Below are 18,685 nucleotides of genomic sequence, written 5' to 3'. Positions count from 1 at the left end.
ATCCCAGATTTACAACATCGCATGTGCAACCCTGTGACTGAAAATCAGAGTGTGTGCAGAACAGGTTAATTTATTAAGCATTTTATCTGCAAAAATTTCAGCTGAAGGAATGTACAAAATTACACTTGAAGCCAACTTTTGGTCACTGCCTTGGTGCTATCTTGGTGCATGTCAGTCACAGCAAGCTGCTCCTCATTTATACTGGCTTCAAGTTGCAGATAAGAATCTTTCTTTCTTTTCTTTCTTTTATTGGCTGCTCTTGCTGACTATCTATTTTTGACTTGTACTTTTTTTGACCTTCGTGATTGGTGATTTTCATTTCAGCCTTTTACTTATTTAATGCAATACTTTATACTTGTTGCCTTGAAAAATGTGGTCTTTTTGCGGTAGATCAATGCACATTAAAGGTTGATATGATGGAACTAATAGGAAAGGAGAGGACAGGGTAGATAGAAGCAGATTGTGTGCAGTAGTTGAAGGGTGAAGAAAAAGGGGCCAAAGATAGAAGATTAAATGTGAGATTTAGAACAGAGGGAATTAACTTTTTCACACAGAGGGGCCGAAATTGGCCCATTTTTTAAGAGCCGCCACCATCTGAAAGAGACGGTAATGGTGCGGAAAGCACTCACCGCCTAGTCGGCGCAGAGTCGGCGACATTTCAGAAGTTGCCCTCGTGAATTTTCCTGGTGGAGAACGTCACCACCCCGCCCATGTTGTCGCCCCATCGGGCACACGTCAACCCCCTAACGATCGGCGACGACTCCATTTCCGCCCCACGTGGGTAATTGCCCCGCGGGAGCGGATCGGCCGCCGGTCAGTGCCCCTGACAGCTTTCCCCAGGCGAGAAGCTTCCACTGGATGGGCGACTCCCAGGTCGGCCTGACAATGGCTGCCACGAGTTCGACCGGGCCATCAACAGACAGCCTAGCACCCCCTCTTGGGTACCGGGCTGCTGAAAAACTCCCTGGTGCCCCGGTGGGTGCCACTAATGTGGCTGCAGAGTTCGCAGCGGCCCTCCACTTTAAGTGAAGAGGAGGGACGTTGTGACACCTCAGCAACATCCGACCCGCTCACCACAACTTCTGCCCCTCAAACGCCCAACTTCGCCGCCCCGACACTGGCAATGCAAAAACACTGCTCCATGGATTGGGACAGTAAATCTACCAACAAAACGGTAAGTGCATCCCAGTCAGTCGGGTGGGGGGAGAAATTTCAGGAGGCAGAAAAGGAGGTAGACAGAAAGCAAGAAACTCAAGACCAGGTAGCCTAACATCTGTTGTTGGGAAAATGCTGGAGTTCATTATTAAGGAAGCAGTAGCAGGACATTTGGAAAAGCATAACTCAATCAAGCAGAGTCAGCATGGCTTTATGAAAGGGAAATCATGTTTGACAAATTTGCGGGAGTTCTTTGAGGATGTAACGAGCAGGGTGGATAAGGGGGAACCAGTGGATGTGGTGTATTTGGATTTCCAGAAGGCATTCGATAAGGTGCCACATAAAAGGTGACTGCACAAGATAAAAATTCACAGAGTTGGGGGTAATATATTAGCATGGATAGAGGATTGGCTAACTAACAGAAAATAAATGGATCATTTTCCGGTTGGCAAACAGTAACTAGTAGGGTGCCGCAGGGATCGGTGCTGGAGCCTCAACTATTTACAATCTATATTAATGACTTCGATGAAGGGACCGAGTGTAATGTAGCCAAGTTTGCTGATGATACAAAGATGGGTGGGAAAGCAAATTGTGAGGAGGACACAAACAAATCTGCAAAGGGATATAGACAGACTAACTGAGTGGGCAAAAATTTGGCAGATGGAGTATAATGTGGGAAAATGTAAGGTTATCTACTTTGGCAGAAAAGCAAATTATTATTTAAATGGAGAAAAATTGCAAAGTGCTGCAGTACAGAAGGACCTGGGGGTCCTTGTGCATGAACCACAAAAAATAAGTATGTAGGTACAGCAAGTAATCAGAAAGGCAAATGGAATGTTGGCCTTTATTGCAAGGAGGATAGAGTATAAAAGCAGAGAAGTCCCGCTACAACTGTACAGGATATTGGTGAGGCACACCTAGAGTACTGCGTACAGTTTTGGGCTCCGTATTTCAGGAAGGATATACTTGCATTGGAGGTTGTTCAGAGAAGGTTCACTGGGTTGATTCCGGAGATGAGGGGATTGACTTATGAAGATAGGTTGAGTAGGTTGGACCTATACTCATTGGAGTTCAGAAGAATGAGAGGTGATCTTATCAAAACATATAAGATAATGAGGGGGCTCGACAAGGTGGATGCAGAGAGGATTTTCCACTCAATGGGAAACTAAAACTAGGGGGCATAATCTCAGAATAAGGGGCTGCCCATTTAAAACTGAGATGAGGAGGAATTTCTTCTCTCAGAAGGTTGTAAATCTGTGTAATTCTCTGCCTCAGAGAGCTGTGGAGGCTGGGACATTGAATATATTTAAGGCATAGATAGACAGAATTTTGAGCGATAAAGGAATAAAGGGTTATGGGGAGCGGGCAGGGAAGTGGAGCTGAGTCCATGATCAGATCAGCCATGATCTTAAAAAATGGCGGAACAGGCTTAAGGGGCCAAATGGCCTACTCCTGCTCCTATTTCTTATGTTCTTATGCACAGGCTGATTAACAGTCTATTAGGGCGTGATGTGAATGCTGCGTCCATGGCCGTAACTATTTTCTATCAGCCTATAGTGTGGATAATCCTATTTGGGGGAGATTTTTATGGGCTGCCATAACCAATACAATGAGGGGGGCGGGGGCTCCCACATCCACTGGATGCAAATATCCCGCTGGATGTCAAACCAGAATTCAGAGCTGGAGCTGCGGTCTTCCCTCGCCAGGACTGTCTGGAGCAGGGTTCGAACCCTGCATCTCCAGACCTCGGGGTGGGAGGGAATGTCTACCACTATCCAAAGGCTTGCCCAATGTTAGTGTGTTATATGGAGCACAATAGTGGAGGTATAGCTAGGTTGAGAGGGGAAGCAGTGGGGTGGGTGGAGAAGCTTTTGTGTTTTGGCAGGTCATGGTTTGTGGGAGGATGGTAAATGATTAGATCAGAGAGAAGGGTTAGGATCAGGTGTTAAAGATGGTGAATGTGCTGGGAAAGAGTTGGGTGGGTGATGAAGGAATCGTATTGAATGAATGAGCATTAGGATATTGTAGCATGTAGAGGTTGTATTGAGTTTTGGGGGTAGTGGGTTTTTATTTGGGTAAAGGGTAAATTATATTGTATTAGTGGTAGGGGTATAATTGGAGTGCTGGATGTTATATTTGGAAAGTGTAGTTGAGGTTTTGTATTGTTTGAATGTAATTGTAGTCAGATGCAGTGGGTGTGTATAACCTATTGGTGCTACTCTGTATCTTGTGTGTGCCTAAAGGGAACAAATGACTGAGAAGGGAAACTATTGAGAGCTGTTGAGAGGCTGTTGATGAATCTGTTGCACATTATGCAGAGGGAGATAAGATCAGAGTTGAGGCCAAAGAGCTTATTCTTGATGAGGCCATTGTCCAGGATGTCGTAAGAAAGTTTGTGGAGTAGGAACTGATGAGCAAGGTGTCAGGTGAAGATATGGTGAGCGTGGAAGATAGAAGCTTTCATGATGGCTTAAACGATAAAGCCATTTTATGGGCGGCACTGTACCTGCGATTGCTGTCTGGCTATTCAGCTGCCCGAAACCTTGGGCTCACATCCCCTGGCCGCATCTCGGAGGCATTGAAACAGTGATTCAGTGGACAGCCTCAACCCAATGGGCAAAGTGGAGTGATTGAGAATGGAGAATGAAGGGGGTAGAAGTCAGGTGACTGGATGGGTCGTGGTTAAAGGGTGAGGTAAAAGGCCAAAGGTGATCAAATGGGAGACTTGGGAGGGAAAAAGAAGAGATCAAAACTGATAAAAGATAAAAAGTAATAAAAACAAAAGCACTACAGGAAAAGGAAAGAGAAGAAATTAAATGGGCTTCATGGAAAAAGGATAGATTCACACTTGTGTGAGTGGCAGCGATCACGGATACACCGTAGGGAAGGATGGAATGGGCCGGACAGTGCTAAAACCACATTCTGGTTAAAATATAAGGGCCGATTTGCAGAGTGCGGACGATGTCAAGCAGCTTCATGAGCTGGAGATGGATAGTGAGAAGCTACAAGTGTTCTGTCTGTGATTTAGTGTCCGCTGAAAATCAATGAATGGAAGATCATGGGCAGGAACCATGATTTCCTAACATGTGCAGTCAGCGAGTGAGGCTGACCACATGTGCTCAAAAAGTTGTCTCCAGGATTTGTGAGAAAGCAAGAGGCCTCAGAACAAAATAAAGATGCTGAAAAAGATGAAACATAAATATGTAGACGAGTTTCATTATGCCATTCTGAAATATGTAATTAATTATGTTCTTGTTATGTCAGAAACCCTAATTTACAAACGATGTGTGTGAGAGGAAAGAAAACAGAAAGAAGACCTTTGAAAAATCGTTGAGTAATTTACTTGGTTCAGTGCCTCCTTTATTGCTTGAATAATAGATTTTCTACCAGTTACTGAGATCTGACTTGTGCCTGAAGAGATTGTGAAATAAATCTTTGAATGATTTAATTGGTTGAGTGTTTGTTTATTGATAAGTTTCCTTCCAAGCTCATAGTTACAGAGTTCTGATTTCTTGTCGTTTTATAAGTATGAAATTTGAGGCCAGAGTGTGATACTTTATTCATTATAAACTACAAGCAGTGATCAGTACAACAGGATTTCACTGCCGATCCAGATAGTTGCCATAAATAATAATCATTAAAAACAGATTCTACTACAGGTCAATTATTATCGGTACACATAATGTTTAATAACTCAAAATCTACAAGCAATATCTGATTTATGTGATTTTTTTTAATCAAAGGGAGACCCTGGCAGTTATGGATTAAAAGGTCGAAAAGGTGGGCGTGGACCCAGAGGTCAGCAGGTCAGTATTCTATCTGAAACTTGATAAATGGTCAAGAAATACTATAAAAACGGGTCATGCTGGAAATGTGCAGCAAGTGGGCCAGTATCTGTAAGTAGAAAAGACACTTTGGGTGTGCATCCTTCATCAGAACAGAGGACTAAAATATAAAAAAGCATTTAGTATGTTTAGAACAAAATAGAGAGGAGAAGGGAAAGGGCAGAGGGGAGAGATACAGCAGTTACACTAGTCACTGAAAGGGAGATAATCAGTTGAATGGCCTGCAAAAACAACTTCAGAAAAATTGGTTGGATGATGTAAAAGTTCGTTAGTGAAGTGTTGGAGAGACAGAAAAGGACAAAAGAATATAGAAATAGTGATGAGTGATTCAGACCCACCCAAAAAAGCTAAGAAAACAGGAAAAGATGGAGAAAGGGGAAAAAACGGCATGTGGCAAATGCAATTATTTCTGAAATAAAAGCATAAAATGTTGGCAGATCTCAAGGGGACAAATTTTACCTCTTTAACATTTGGGCATCAAGCATCACCTGAGCAGAACACATGGTGAAACTTGGCAGTGAGGATTGCAAGCCTGGATGGGGAATCAGATGGGCTGCATTATGGGCATGTGTTCCCCCCGCCCCTCTGATTTTCCTCTCTGCGCTCAATCCAGCTGATGCTTTACACCCTTTCACTCGAGAAAGAAACCTGCTCCCATCAGTCCAGAAAAGACAACAACAAAAAAAACAGGTTGACAGCACAAGCTCAGACGCCCTGCCACTGTTATGTTTTAATGAATGGTCTCCATTTATTGCGCAAGCGGCAATTTCACTAGTCATGTGACGAGTAGTTGCCTGCGACAGTTCCTGAGTTAAATACCAAATTACACACTAGACAAATGGCAGTATCGTTAATATTCATTTAATACAGGAAAAGTACCAGTCTCACTACTTATACTCTATAATTCTTCAATGCAGAAAAGGTACAAGACTTATACTCTATAGTTACTCAATACAAAAGAAGTATAAGACTCACTACTTATACTCTATTTAACTCTGTTTAACTCTGCAAACAAGGCATTCCAAAAAGTGTTCCTTGCCACTCAAAATACTCTGTTTAACTCAACACTCTCTCATAGTTACCGAATACGTCCCAGGTGATCAATCTGATCCTGACACTGTTCCTTCAAGGGTTGCTCCCTGGTCCTTGCTTCTGTCGAGTGTTGGTCCCGGTCCTCGCTACGGACTGTCCCAACTTGTCCATTTTTATAACTTTTTTGTCCCTTTGTTAACCATATAGGTTGCTATTAATTGCCTGCTTCTTTCTACAAGATACAGAGACATTCTGCTGTTATCTCAACTTGTCTCTCGCCTCCAAAAGTTATTACCAAGTTGGGAGTCTCCCTTCCCGTGTGTGACCATTAATTTGATCCCTGGAATTCTTTCTTATCACTCCCCTACTGTGGCCACAGCTGGTCCTGTGATGGTGGGTAACTCCCTCCTGTCCGTTGGTCTTCAATCTGTTATTCCTAGCCTGAACTTTTGTTCAGTCATTAGCAATTGCTAGAACTTGCTAATTTGGCATTTGGCTTTATTATCCTGTGACTTTCCCTGATGGTTACAACTCTACCTCATCCCTTATCTCATTGACCCTGAGGTTAACGCCTGCTTGTTTTTTGTGCAAGAGAGCTTGTTAGTTTTTTTAGACCCCAGATCTGAACAAACTTCTTAATCCTTTCTGATATTTCCACACCATTCCAAATATCAAACTGCCCTACTCCCTACAGACACTGCTAAATCTACTCCTCCCTCTGTTGTTAAAAAAGGAGATATAGCTAAGGTCTGTTCCTAAAGTCAGTGTTCAAAGCAGAGGGGTGAAAGGTGCCCAGCAAAAAGATTGGTCGCTGTTCCTGAAGCTTGCGTTGAGTTGTTGTTACATTGTATTTATATAGCATCTTTAACGTAGTAAAATGTCCCAAGGCACTTCACAGAAACGTTGTCAAACAAAAACAGTGTAGGAAGCCAAATAATTTCAACCTCTAAGCTTGCCCTCCCCTTCTTTCAGTGACATTCCTGCCTTCACATTCTTCAAATCATTCTCCATACTTTTTCACCGACACAAGTGGCCATCCTCTCGATCTTGTCATCAAATTGGGTGTCAAGACTTCAGAGATTTCCATGTCAGATTGAGCTCTCTCAGACCCCTATTGCTGCTTATCACATGTCACCTTAGATGTCCCACCCACCGTTTTCACTTTCACTCCTTGGGAGAAAATACCTTCAAAGCTCCCTTACTAGCATCTTACAAGCTCCAACTTTCCTGTCCTCCTTCTCTCCACCTGTGGTGATATTGATGATCTCCACAACTACCTTACTTCCACCATCAATATCCCCATTTAACCTTGGATGATCTCTTAAGCTTCTGGCTCTGCACAACACCAGCCATGGGAAGTAAAAAAGAAACATAAATAATGTGTGACCCATCTTGGCAGTTCATCGCTAGATCTGGCAGCTAAAGATTTCTATCACTCCCTCTCCCTGGCTAAATATTCCAAGTACTTTAAAATTGCCTTGTGGAGTTGAATCAATTCCACATCACTAATGTCCACAATATTCTTCAGCAGCTGTTCTGGCATCTCTCCAGTGCTGTTCAGTTGTGTGAGAAATATGCCAGGTTAAGGCTATCTCTATTCACTTTAATAATCAGGATCAACTGTAAACCAATCTGGTGGATATATTGTGTTTAATCAGAGTTTAAGATGGAATAAAGCACATTAGTTATATAGCAAAAACATACAAGCATAACAGATAGTTGATACCGATTCCGATCAGACAAACGGCTGGCACACCTAAGCAGTTTTCTTTAGCTTACAGTCTCTCTCTCTGTCTAGAGCCTTCTTTGGTAAAGCATGGGATCAATCTCGAAGAGTGTTCAACCAGCTCGACTTCTGTTCCGCTCTCCCCTCCACCGCCTGTGCTAAACAGATCTCTAAGTATCACTTTTATTCTCTTTTTAGGGGTGGACCCGACCCTGGATATTGCCAAGACCTTTTGATCTATAGAGGTTCCTCTAAAAATGTAATGTCCAATAAGACTTCTAGTTCTTTGTCTTGATCCTTGTTTCAAGAACCCACCTTAAACATGTCTTACAATTCTGACCATATGTCGCTATCCAAGGGTTTCTTCCGATGGAAATCTCTCTTATCTCTCTTCCTGATCCTCTCTTTGATCCCAGAAGCCAAACCAGAAAACTGCTCATTATCTTTTTACGACGTAGCAACATGTTTATGTTAACTCTTACAATTTCCATCGATTCTAAAGCTTTTCTATACAAGATATATAAACAAACTGAAGCGTTAACTAGAAAACCACAGTTAATGTTTTTCATAGTGCAAAATACTATAGCATCTCAACAGACTGCCAGAACATTAGCATTTCTGAGCATCTTCAATAGACAATTTGTTTCCAGTTCAAAATGATTTAAACACAACATTCATATTAGTTTTATATATTCCTAAGAGTTTTATACATTTTTAGGAATCCTTGGTTTCTAACAGATGTTTACATTTCTCCTGATTGCCACAATTATTGCTCCATCTGTTTCACTGACTGACCTGCTGTAAACATCTAGTTTGCAAAGCTGAGAAACCCAATAAAGTCACTGAGTTTGTCTCTCAATAGCCTTGTGGGAGCCCGTGCGAAGGTTCAGTTTGGGCGACCTACATGTCACTGGACAAACATATCATTGAATTCCCTGGGGGGGTCCCTGACTGACTCGGGGTCCCATGTAATTGCACAGACTTCACAGTCCTAAATCTGTCCCTAGTCACTCCCAACAGCAAAACCAATGCCAAATTTGATGCTTGTATTTTCAGTTCATTCACAATTGCTACCAAGCTAGGTTAGTGGCAAAGCTGATTTCACTTCTTTTCTATTCATGGGAGGTTGGATAGAAGTGTGAAATCATCAATTATATGATAGATAGGTGGATGGATGGATAGACAGATAATGAACATTGAGTTTTCAGGGTTTCAATTCACCCTAAGATTGTGCACAAACTAATTTCGAAGTCTGTGGGAGAACCCTTTGCACTGAGTCTATCTCTCTCCCCGGCAACTGTCTAAGGCTGACCAAGTTTTGCAACCTTGGTGTGATATTTGATCACGAATTGTGCTTACTACCTCATATCCGTTCTATCACTAAGACCAGATTTCTACCCTTGTAATATCGCCCGCCTCTGTCCTTACCTGAACTTATCCACTGCCGAAACCTTCAACCATGCCTTTGTTACCTCTAGACTTGACTATGCCAATGCAACCTGGCTGGCCTCCCATTTCTATCTTCCATAAACTTGAGGTCATCCAGAACTCTGTCGCCCGTGCGCTAACTCACACCATGTCCTGCTCACCCATCTCCCCTGTGCTCCCTGACCTGCATTGGCTCCATATTAAGCAACGCCTCGATTTTAAAATTCTCATTCTTGTTTTCAAATCCCTCCATGGTCTTGCCCCTCCTTACCTCTGTAATCTCCTCCAGCCCTCGACCTCTGCGGTCCACCTATTCAGCCCTTTTGAACATTCCCGATTTTAAATGCTCCACCATTGGCTGGTCGGCACTCAGCTGCCGAGGTCCTAAACTCTGGAATTCCCTTCCTAATTCTCTCCGCCTCTCTACTTCTCTTTCCTCCTATAAGCCGCTCTTAAAACCTACCTCTTCGGCCAAGCTTTTAGTCATCCACCTGAACATTTCCTTATATGGATTGGTGTCAAATTTATTTTTTTGGTAACACTCCTGTGAACCACCTTGGGATGTTTTATTACATTAAAGGTGCTATATAAGTATAAGTTGCCACTGTTGTAAGAAAGACACCATAACTTAATACAAGAATGGGCTAATTTACTTTAAAATTGTAGTTTCACACCGTTTTGGAAGTTTTGCAAGGCAACTGATGACAGTTCAGTGTATAGTATGGATTACAATGCTAGAAAGATTGAGGTTGGTGAATATCGATGCTCGAGATCAGCAGGTAACACACTAAGGCCAGGCAGAGATCTCAGGGTTAGAGATGAACAGCAATCCCAATGTGATCTAACTTGGCTTTTCTCAAGATCGGGAGGGAGGAAGAATTGGAGGCCGACATATCACATGCCCTTGTTGTATCTGTCCTATCTGCTCATAATAAAGCAGGGTTGGCAACAGTTGTGTGTTTCAGTAATTACTTCTGAGATAAAAGGAAATAAAATCATGATTTCATGAAGCCTTGACCAGTATTTTGTGTGTCAATTATATGACAGGGTTCGAATGGAATTGCAGGTGAAGATGGATTAGTTGGAAATCTTGGAGCGAACGGAAGCCGTGTAAGTATGCCCTTTCACTTTTAGTCCAGCCCATTGTTTCAGAAAAATAGGTTTTACAATTCCGTGCTCCTGCCACAGAGCTGCACCTATCGAGAGCGAATCTAGGAAGTTCAGTCATGAAGGTTAGTGCACACCCATAGGACTGTCCATCCATCGGGAGTGCTGTCGACTGACTTCCTAAAATGTGATACTGAAGGTTGGAAAATCTAGCCTACAATAAACAATATTTTAATGTGCAGGGTGTGTCATTATACCACAGGAATGCAAAGCCTTCCTACATGTAGCATGAACTTGCGCCCTAACGATCACAACGTTACTGGACTTCTCAATATAATGAAGACATGTCAATGGTACTTAAACATGGAGGGAAATTTTAACCTCCAAAAACAAGTGGGCTTGGGTTGGGTGGGATGGTAACATTTTTAAAATCTCAAACCCAAGCCCAACCCGCCTCAAACAAACCGACTTCCGATTTTAACGGAGGCAGGACAGAGGGCGGGCACCCAACCCGCTCTTAGGAGGCCGGTTGCTCATTTAACTATTTTAGTGAGGCTGCGTGCCTCATATTTTATCTCTTCCATTTTATCACTTTTAACCCTGGCTGGCCAGGTTTCCAGTGCCTCAGGAAACCCGGCAGCTAAAGGGAGGCAAGGGCTGCTGTGTGGAAGTGATAAGTTCTTTTCCAGCATTGCTTGTGGGCCAGTAAGAGCAGGAGTGCTTTCTCCTGTATCCCTAAACTAACCTTGCTTCTCACCTCCTCCACCCTCCCCATGATTGGACCTCCCCCCGCCCCTGCCCCCACCGATGATCACTGACTCACCCCCCCACCCCGTGATTACCGACCACACACCCCCAAACACTGATCCCCTCTGTTTATTACCAAACCCCGCTTATCACCAATGCCCCCCCGGCACGATCACCAACCTCCCACAATCACCAACCCGCCACGATCACCGTCCCGCCCCCCTCCCCCACAATCACCGAATGCCCTCTGCAATCACTGAAGCCCCCCCACGATCTCGCACCCCACCATGATAACTGACTCCCCTGCTTATCCCTGACCACCCCCGCTTATCGCTAACTCCGCTTCACGATCACTGACCCTCCCCTCGCTTATCACCAAGCCCCCTCACGATTGGTACCTCCACCCCCCGACTCTCCAAGCCATGCTGTATGCACCTCCCCCATGATCACCACCCCCCGCCCTCCCGCCCCCAGGCCCAACTCTCCAAGCCATGCCATACCCGCCCCCGCTCTGAATCTCTACCCCAGCAGCACGAAACCTACTTACCCCTGGGCTGCGGCCTCTTCTGCAGTGTTCCCTGCCCAACAGGGAGCCAATGTGTCAATCAGGCTAGCTTCCAGGAAGGGATCCTGTTGGGGGAAAAAACACACGTAGGCTGTGGTGTTAAAGCTCCACAGCGTTTGTGGAACCAACCTGAACTCCTTCCCGCCCACCCCCCTCACCACGACTTGGAAATCCAACCCAGTAAAGATCCATGGTCTTTGTCTTAGATGAAAGCTCCATGTAACCTTACAGAATTGTTTCATCTACTCTAAGTATCGTGAGTAAACACGACTATGAGAATAGGAGTGTATAAAAGTGCCAGAGACGATTGCGTTCAATCTGGATGGTTCAGTGTCTCGGAAATATATCCCATGTCACCTCTCATCAAATTTTTCCCCATGTACTTGTGCAACTTTCTCTCATTGGCTGGTACAATCAGCCAATCAGCTACCTCTACCTCGCGTAGTCCATTCCATACATTCGCCACCCTCTAGGTATGGAACTTAAATCTAATCAGTCTATTCACCTGCCCACTTCTAAGTTTAGTGCTATGCCTAGGGTGGTTTCTGAAGTTCATTTTACTAGTTGCATTCTTGGGCCTTGCCCACCAGGAACACTTCTGGAAATCACGTGCATAAGCCCCAATATTTTCCATTCATTCATTTTACAAAATCCCAGGAAGCACACACTTGGTTTCCCTTGCTCCTGCTGCACAAGGATCTGTGTCAAAAAGCAAGTAATATTAAAATGATTACCCTCTCGACTCTGCTTCCTGGCCATAGTGCAGATCGGAAGACCCAATCTCTGCCTTCTCTCACCTCATCATCATAGACGGTCCCTCGAAACGAGGATGACTTGCTTCCATGCCAAAAAGGGATGAGTTCACAGGTGTTTCACCCTTGGAGCAGCCCTGACTGTAATTCTGTAAATCTCCATCACACATTAGTCCATTACTAGAACAAGAATCATTCTCTGCATTAAAACAAAGATTTAAAGCACATAAAAATAAATCATTGCTACACAGCCATGCATTCCTTCTGGTTGGAAACAATTCAAACAGGGTGATCATTTACATTATATCAGACTGACTAAGATCAGATTGTTTTTTGCATGTACTGATAAGAATAAAATCCTCCGTGTCGATTTCTGCACGTGTGGGGGAAAAAAATAGAAAAGAGTTTTACGAACCTGTCCCTTTGGATATTTAATAGGGTCAGCCTGGAAATCCTGGGGACAAAGGCGTAAGAGGACCGGAGGGACCCCGTGGGGTCACGGTGAGATTATCCTCTTTTTTTATTCATGGTGTTAAATTTGGTGAACACTTTCTAGAAACAACTGACAAGTAAAACAAAATTGATCCAGAAGAGAAATGAGAAATAGTCATGAAGTTAAACAACTCCCCACCCCCGCTCCCAACTGGTGGGAGGGTGTAATTACAGCATTACAAGTTTACATAGAAAGGTTCCATTATAAATGTGGACATAGGAAATTATAATGCAAGTGTGAAAATAAGGACAGAATAGAAACATAGAAATTTACAGCGCAGAAGGAGGCCATTTCGGCCCATCGTGTAGTATGACATTCAAGTGTGATCTGGTCCAATTATCTCCTGCCCTCTAACCTGGCCACCTACCACCAAGACTACACTGGATCTTGACCTTTTGGGGGTATTGTTGACTTTGTGTGATAGTGTAAAATGGGTGATAGTGAATCGGCAGCCCGTTTTACATCTCTCCCCATTGAAGTCAATGACAATAAAAATCAGGAGAGATGCTGACTCGCCCGTTTTACTCTATCGCACACACACACGGTCCTCGTCATCTGTGTGCAACACTATGGAGATTGTCGCGTTACTGTTAAATTATGCAAAATATGTTCTTTGTCACACAGGGCATGGATGGTATAGGTGGATTTGGTTCTCCAGGAACAAAGGGAAGAAAGGTAACAGAGCCCTTATTGATAATTATTATTTCTCTCACCATGGAACAGGCTTCTATACTTTGTTTTCAGAATTCGACCTGCAATTACTGAACAGTTACCGGGATTATAGAATCACATTCTCCTCTGATACACCAGCACTGATAGTTGGTGCACAGTGCTATAAATGTCTGCCTGTTGTATATATAAATGGATAGATTGGAACAGCAGGAGCTTGTAATAAGTTATAATTTCCTGCAAAAAGCTTCTCAGTCTGGGGGTCAACTGAAAATTTTAAAATTCAGATCAATAGATTTTTGTTATGTAAGTGTATCAAGGGATATGGAACCAATGGAGTTAAGATACAGATCAGCCATGATCCAATAGAATGACAGAAGATGCTCCGGGGGCCGAATGGCCTACTCCTGTTACTATGATCTGAACTGGAAGGTTAACTGTGAGAAGCCATTTGAATCCGATCTAGTTATTAATTCCAAAGATGGACTTATTTGTGATCGCTGACTGCATGCCAGATATCACAAATAATAATCCATAGGGAATGGATTGAGGATTTTTATTATTTTGATATCCAACACGTCTTTTTAAAGCAGCTCTACATTTTGCTGCTGTTGAACGTTTTTACCAATATCTTTTCGCCTCTGCGACAGTAGTGAATCAGTTTTATCCTTTAATATTTTGTCTTTGATTTTTTGTTTCTTAGTCCTTCTTTTGCAAATAATTCTGAAAACAAGGATATCTCACTTATTTTTGTTGTCACATGTTAAATGCTGCTTGCTGAGAAAGCTTTACAGGTTATTTTTGACAGCGTTTGTGTTTCTTTTAATCATTCAGGGGGAGCGAGGAATCTATGGAAACCCTGGTATTCAGGTATCAGTGATGTTTTAAAGGAGAAGATTTTCACCTTCTACTTTTCCACATTAAGAAATATCCTGTTCTCATTTTATATTTATTCATTGTTTTTTTAGGGAGAAGTTGGGGAAACTCCTGAACGGGGCAATCCAGGGCCCAAAGGAACAAGAGGGCAGAGGGTAGAAGTTTCAGTTAACACATTTAATTGATAAAGCGTGCTTGTTTTTGTTGTCCAAGATGCTATATGAAGTCAATTCTTTGCTGTTCCTAACGATTTAAAAAATGCATAAACTGAGTATTGTTTAATCAGTGACGACACCTGATTTTACATTAATATTGTGCACAGCCAGGTTGATAGTTAACTTCAAGAAAAGACGAGAATAAAGAGAATAAAAAAGATGGAAAGGTTAAACGGTGCCTTCAGTAAATTAGCTAATAATGGAATTTTGAAGCATAGTGATGAATTACAGTAACAATATAGAGGTAAAGCATTGCTACTAATCATTCATTGATGGTAAAGAGAGCTAGTGAGCTTCTGAATGAAATAATTTGGTATGTTTGCCCTTTTTTAGGGTAATTCTGGACTGCCTGGTGAACCGGGGATTCCAGGTGCTTTTGGACATTCTGGTCCCAGGGTAAGATTTTGGGTGGTTTATTTTTCCCACTATGTGTGTGCACTTTGAAAAATAAAAACACATTTATTTTTCCATGACCTCAGGTCATCCCAAAATGCTTTACAGCCAATGATCACTGACTTTGGCCCTTTTTGCCTTCCACATATTATCACTGAAGTTAGGGGTAAATTTGTCAGCACACATCTTAATACATAACCCAACCCAAAGCGAAGCTCCTGATTATCTGATATTGTCTTATTAACTATCCAGTGCTTACATTTATACACAATTGTTGACTGCAAAATTCAGCTCCATAGCAGCCCCCTTGTTTGGGCTCTACGAGTGCTGTTTTGGTTCCAAAGTGGCGTCCACGGTACGCACATACGCACACTTCTGGTGTGGGCCGCGCCAGACTCCATCTTGGATAGGGCGTTAGTGTGGGAACAAGGAGCGTGCGCTGGAAGTATGCAGAGTAGACCAATCGTGACATCGATCAGTGTTACAAACTGATTTGACGCCAGTGCTGCCATTTTGGAGCTCAACGCTCCAGCTAATGACCTCTCTTAAGCTCACACAGCTGAACGTGCATTCAGCAGCAAGAAGGACCCTCCACCAGCGCTATTTAAAGGGATCATCAACTACTTACAGGTTAGTTGCTGATTGATTTCTACTGGCTCTTGCTGCATTTGCAGAAGTGTTTGGTCGTGTATAGAATGAGTTAAAGTTGCTAAAGTCTACAGGGAGTGGCATGGGAGGTGCTGAAGGACTTTGTCCTGAGTTCAAGGATTCTACACAGACCACTTGCTCGCAGATATGGGTGCAGTCGGAGGCATCCTACTTGGTCTACAGTATGATCGGGAGAATGATCAGAAGTGACACAGAGCAGGACAAGCTGCTGGAAGAGTGAAGGGGAAGAGGGGAGGAGGGCGAGAAGGGTTCCCAGCAGGAAGCCATATCCACCCAGTGTGTTCAGGGACCTTGGAGAGGAACAGTGTGTCAGACATCTGCACTTCACCAAGGACATCCTCATTGAAATCTGCCACCTGCTGCAGCCACAACTGCAACTGACTGTGAAGGTCACAGTGGCCATGAACCTTCATGTGTTGGGCTCCTTCTTGGCTGGAACAGGAGATACTTGCGTTATCTCCCTATTTGCCGTGCACTATTGCATGGGGGAGGTAACTCAGGCTCTGTATTCCAAGAGAGCTGAATACATTTCATTCTCTCTGGCCAGAGAGTAGCAGGTAGAGTGAGCGCACAGCTTTTCAAGGAGTGCAGGCTTCTCCATGGTGCAGGGTGCCATTGACTGCACGCATGTCATTTTTCGGATGCCGCATATAAACTCTGAGATATACCACAACCAAAAGTGATTCCACTCCCTCAATGTCCAGTGGGTGTGCAACCGTACTCAGCGCACCATGCAGACGAATGCCTGGTATCTTAGCAGCAATCATGATGCGTCCATTCTGTCGCAGTCCGCTATCCCATCTGCATTCGAACCACCATGACAAATGAGAGGGTGGCTACTAGGTGACATAAGCTATCCATTAACAACATGGCTCGTGAATCTGGTGCACAACCCAAGCACACGCGGACAGCATTTATACAACTGTTATGTATGCAATAAAGGTTCAAACTGAGTACTGTTTAACGAAGCAAGATACAACCTTGGCACCATGTGCATGCTGCTCAGTGGCCTCCAACAATGACACCATCTGGTGGCTACAAACAGCATGTATATACATGACAATACCCTCCTCTGAGATCTTATCACAGTCTTTCACAGGTTGAGACGGTCCGGTGATTTGCGCTCCCGGGTTGACCGTCTCAGTTCGATTCCGGCCTTGGGTGAATGTACCGAGTCTGTTGTGGCTGGTGGCTGGATGGCTGACTTGTTGGGGGTGGCAGTGGCCATATCAGGAATTGCAAATCCATTTTTATTGAACAAGTCCGTGATGAAAATTCCGGGTTCACTGATGACCCTTGAGTCCACTGAAGGCTGCTGGTAGGTTGGTTTGTTATTGACGGTTTCTTCGTCCGACTGCTCTGGCTCGCCTGTGTGCCTCAGCTTTGTTTGATCCATGTGTTTCCTGCAAGTTTCTTGAGCTTAATAACAAATACTCTGTTGCTCTCCTTGGCCATGGCTATACCAGCGATCCATTTGGGAACCTGACCACATATACAGGATCATTAACAGAAATCTCGTGTGACACAGTTGCTCAATCGTGGTTACCCTTGTTGACTCTGTCTTCTGTATTCACCATGATTATTAAATCCTGGTGTACAAGAGATAATTTGCTCTTAAGACCTCTTTTCATCATGAGTTCAGCAGGCGAGACCCCTGTGAGTGTGTGGAGTTTTGTCCTGTAACTCAGCAGTATGCAAGACAAGCGGGTTGGCAGTGACCCTTGGGTTACTCTCCTCATGCTTTGCTTGATAATTTGTACTGCACATTCTGCTTGTCCATTGGACGCAGGCTTGAACGGTGCTGACCTTACATGCTTTATGCCGTTTTTTACAAACTCCTGAAACTCCTGACTGGTGAAGCACGACCCATTGTCGCTCACCACTATGTTAGGCAGACTAGGTGTCGCGACCATGACATTGAGATTCTCTATGGTTGCCGTGGGCGTACTGGATGACATGATTATGCATTCTATCCACTTCGAATAAGCATCCAGCACCACTAAAAACATCTACATGGATCCTGGACCAAAGTTCGGACAGCCAGGACCACAGACTCCGCGGCGATTCCACTGGTGCTTTGCTGAGCTGCATGCACGCATCCTGCTCAGATTAAATTTCTGGCCACCATGCATGGGACCTGGCGATGGCCTTCATCATCACTATACAAGGATGTGTGTTGTGTAACTCATGCACAAACTTCTCTCTCCCTTAGGTATTACAACTCGATTGCCCCACAATATGCAATCTGCTTGAATAGACAGTTCGTCCTTGTGACAAATGTACGGTTTGACATCCTCGCACATTTGCTTAGGTATGGCAGACCAATCCCCTTTGAGGATGCAACTCTTTATCACCGATAATATCGGGTCCTGGCTGGTCCAGGTCTTAACTTGTTGAACCGTGGCAGGGGTACCTTCACTTGCAAAAGCATCCATGATTAACATTAAATTTGCCACTTATGGTGTTTCCACCTCCGGTGTGGGCAACGGCAACCGGCTCAAAGCATTGGCACAATTCTCTGTGCCAGTTCTGTGGCGAATGACATAATCATAGGCAGATAATGTCAGCGGCCACCTTTGGATGCAGGATGAAACGTTGGTATTGAAACCTTTGCTCTCGGAAAACAACAAAATGAACGGCTTGTGATCGGTATCTAATTCGAACCTCAGACCGAACAGGTATTGATGCGTCTTTTTAACACTGTACATACACGCTAAAGCTTCTTTTTCTACCACACTGTCGGGTCTTTCTGCTTTAGACAAACATTTGGATGCATACGCGACAAGTTGAAGTTTCCCCGACCCATTGGCTTGTTGTAACACGCAACCAATTCCATATGACGATGAGTTACAGGCCAAAACTAAATGTTTACATGGGTCATAATGTACCAGCAGCTTGTTCAAGCAAAGCAGATTGGTGGCTTTCTCGCAAGCTCTGTGTTACAATGCGCCCCACACCCAGTTGTTGCCTTTTCTCAATAGCATGTGCAATGGTTCAAGTAAGGTGCTTAATT

The 18,685-nt window shown here is 43.8% G+C and overlaps 1 protein-coding gene across 1 annotated transcript in view; it reads left to right on the top strand.

Moving 5' to 3' along the window:
- The window catches only part of LOC139264066 (collagen alpha-6(VI) chain-like), a 217,589-nt gene that overhangs the window by 156,023 nt on the left and 42,881 nt on the right, over positions 1-18,685 (top strand). The window contains exons 23-29 of the mRNA XM_070880164.1: positions 4,899-4,961; positions 10,234-10,296; positions 12,796-12,858; positions 13,475-13,525; positions 14,354-14,389; positions 14,488-14,550; positions 14,944-15,006. Of these exons, the coding sequence (XP_070736265.1) occupies positions 4,899-4,961; positions 10,234-10,296; positions 12,796-12,858; positions 13,475-13,525; positions 14,354-14,389; positions 14,488-14,550; positions 14,944-15,006 (402 nt within the window). The remainder of the gene's footprint in view (positions 1-4,898; positions 4,962-10,233; positions 10,297-12,795; positions 12,859-13,474; positions 13,526-14,353; positions 14,390-14,487; positions 14,551-14,943; positions 15,007-18,685) is intronic.

This window comes from Pristiophorus japonicus, chromosome 5 (genome assembly GCF_044704955.1).
Source record: "Pristiophorus japonicus isolate sPriJap1 chromosome 5, sPriJap1.hap1, whole genome shotgun sequence".
NCBI classification, from domain to species: Eukaryota; Metazoa; Chordata; class Chondrichthyes; family Pristiophoridae; genus Pristiophorus; species Pristiophorus japonicus.
This window is presented reverse-complemented; position numbering and strand designations above follow the sequence as displayed.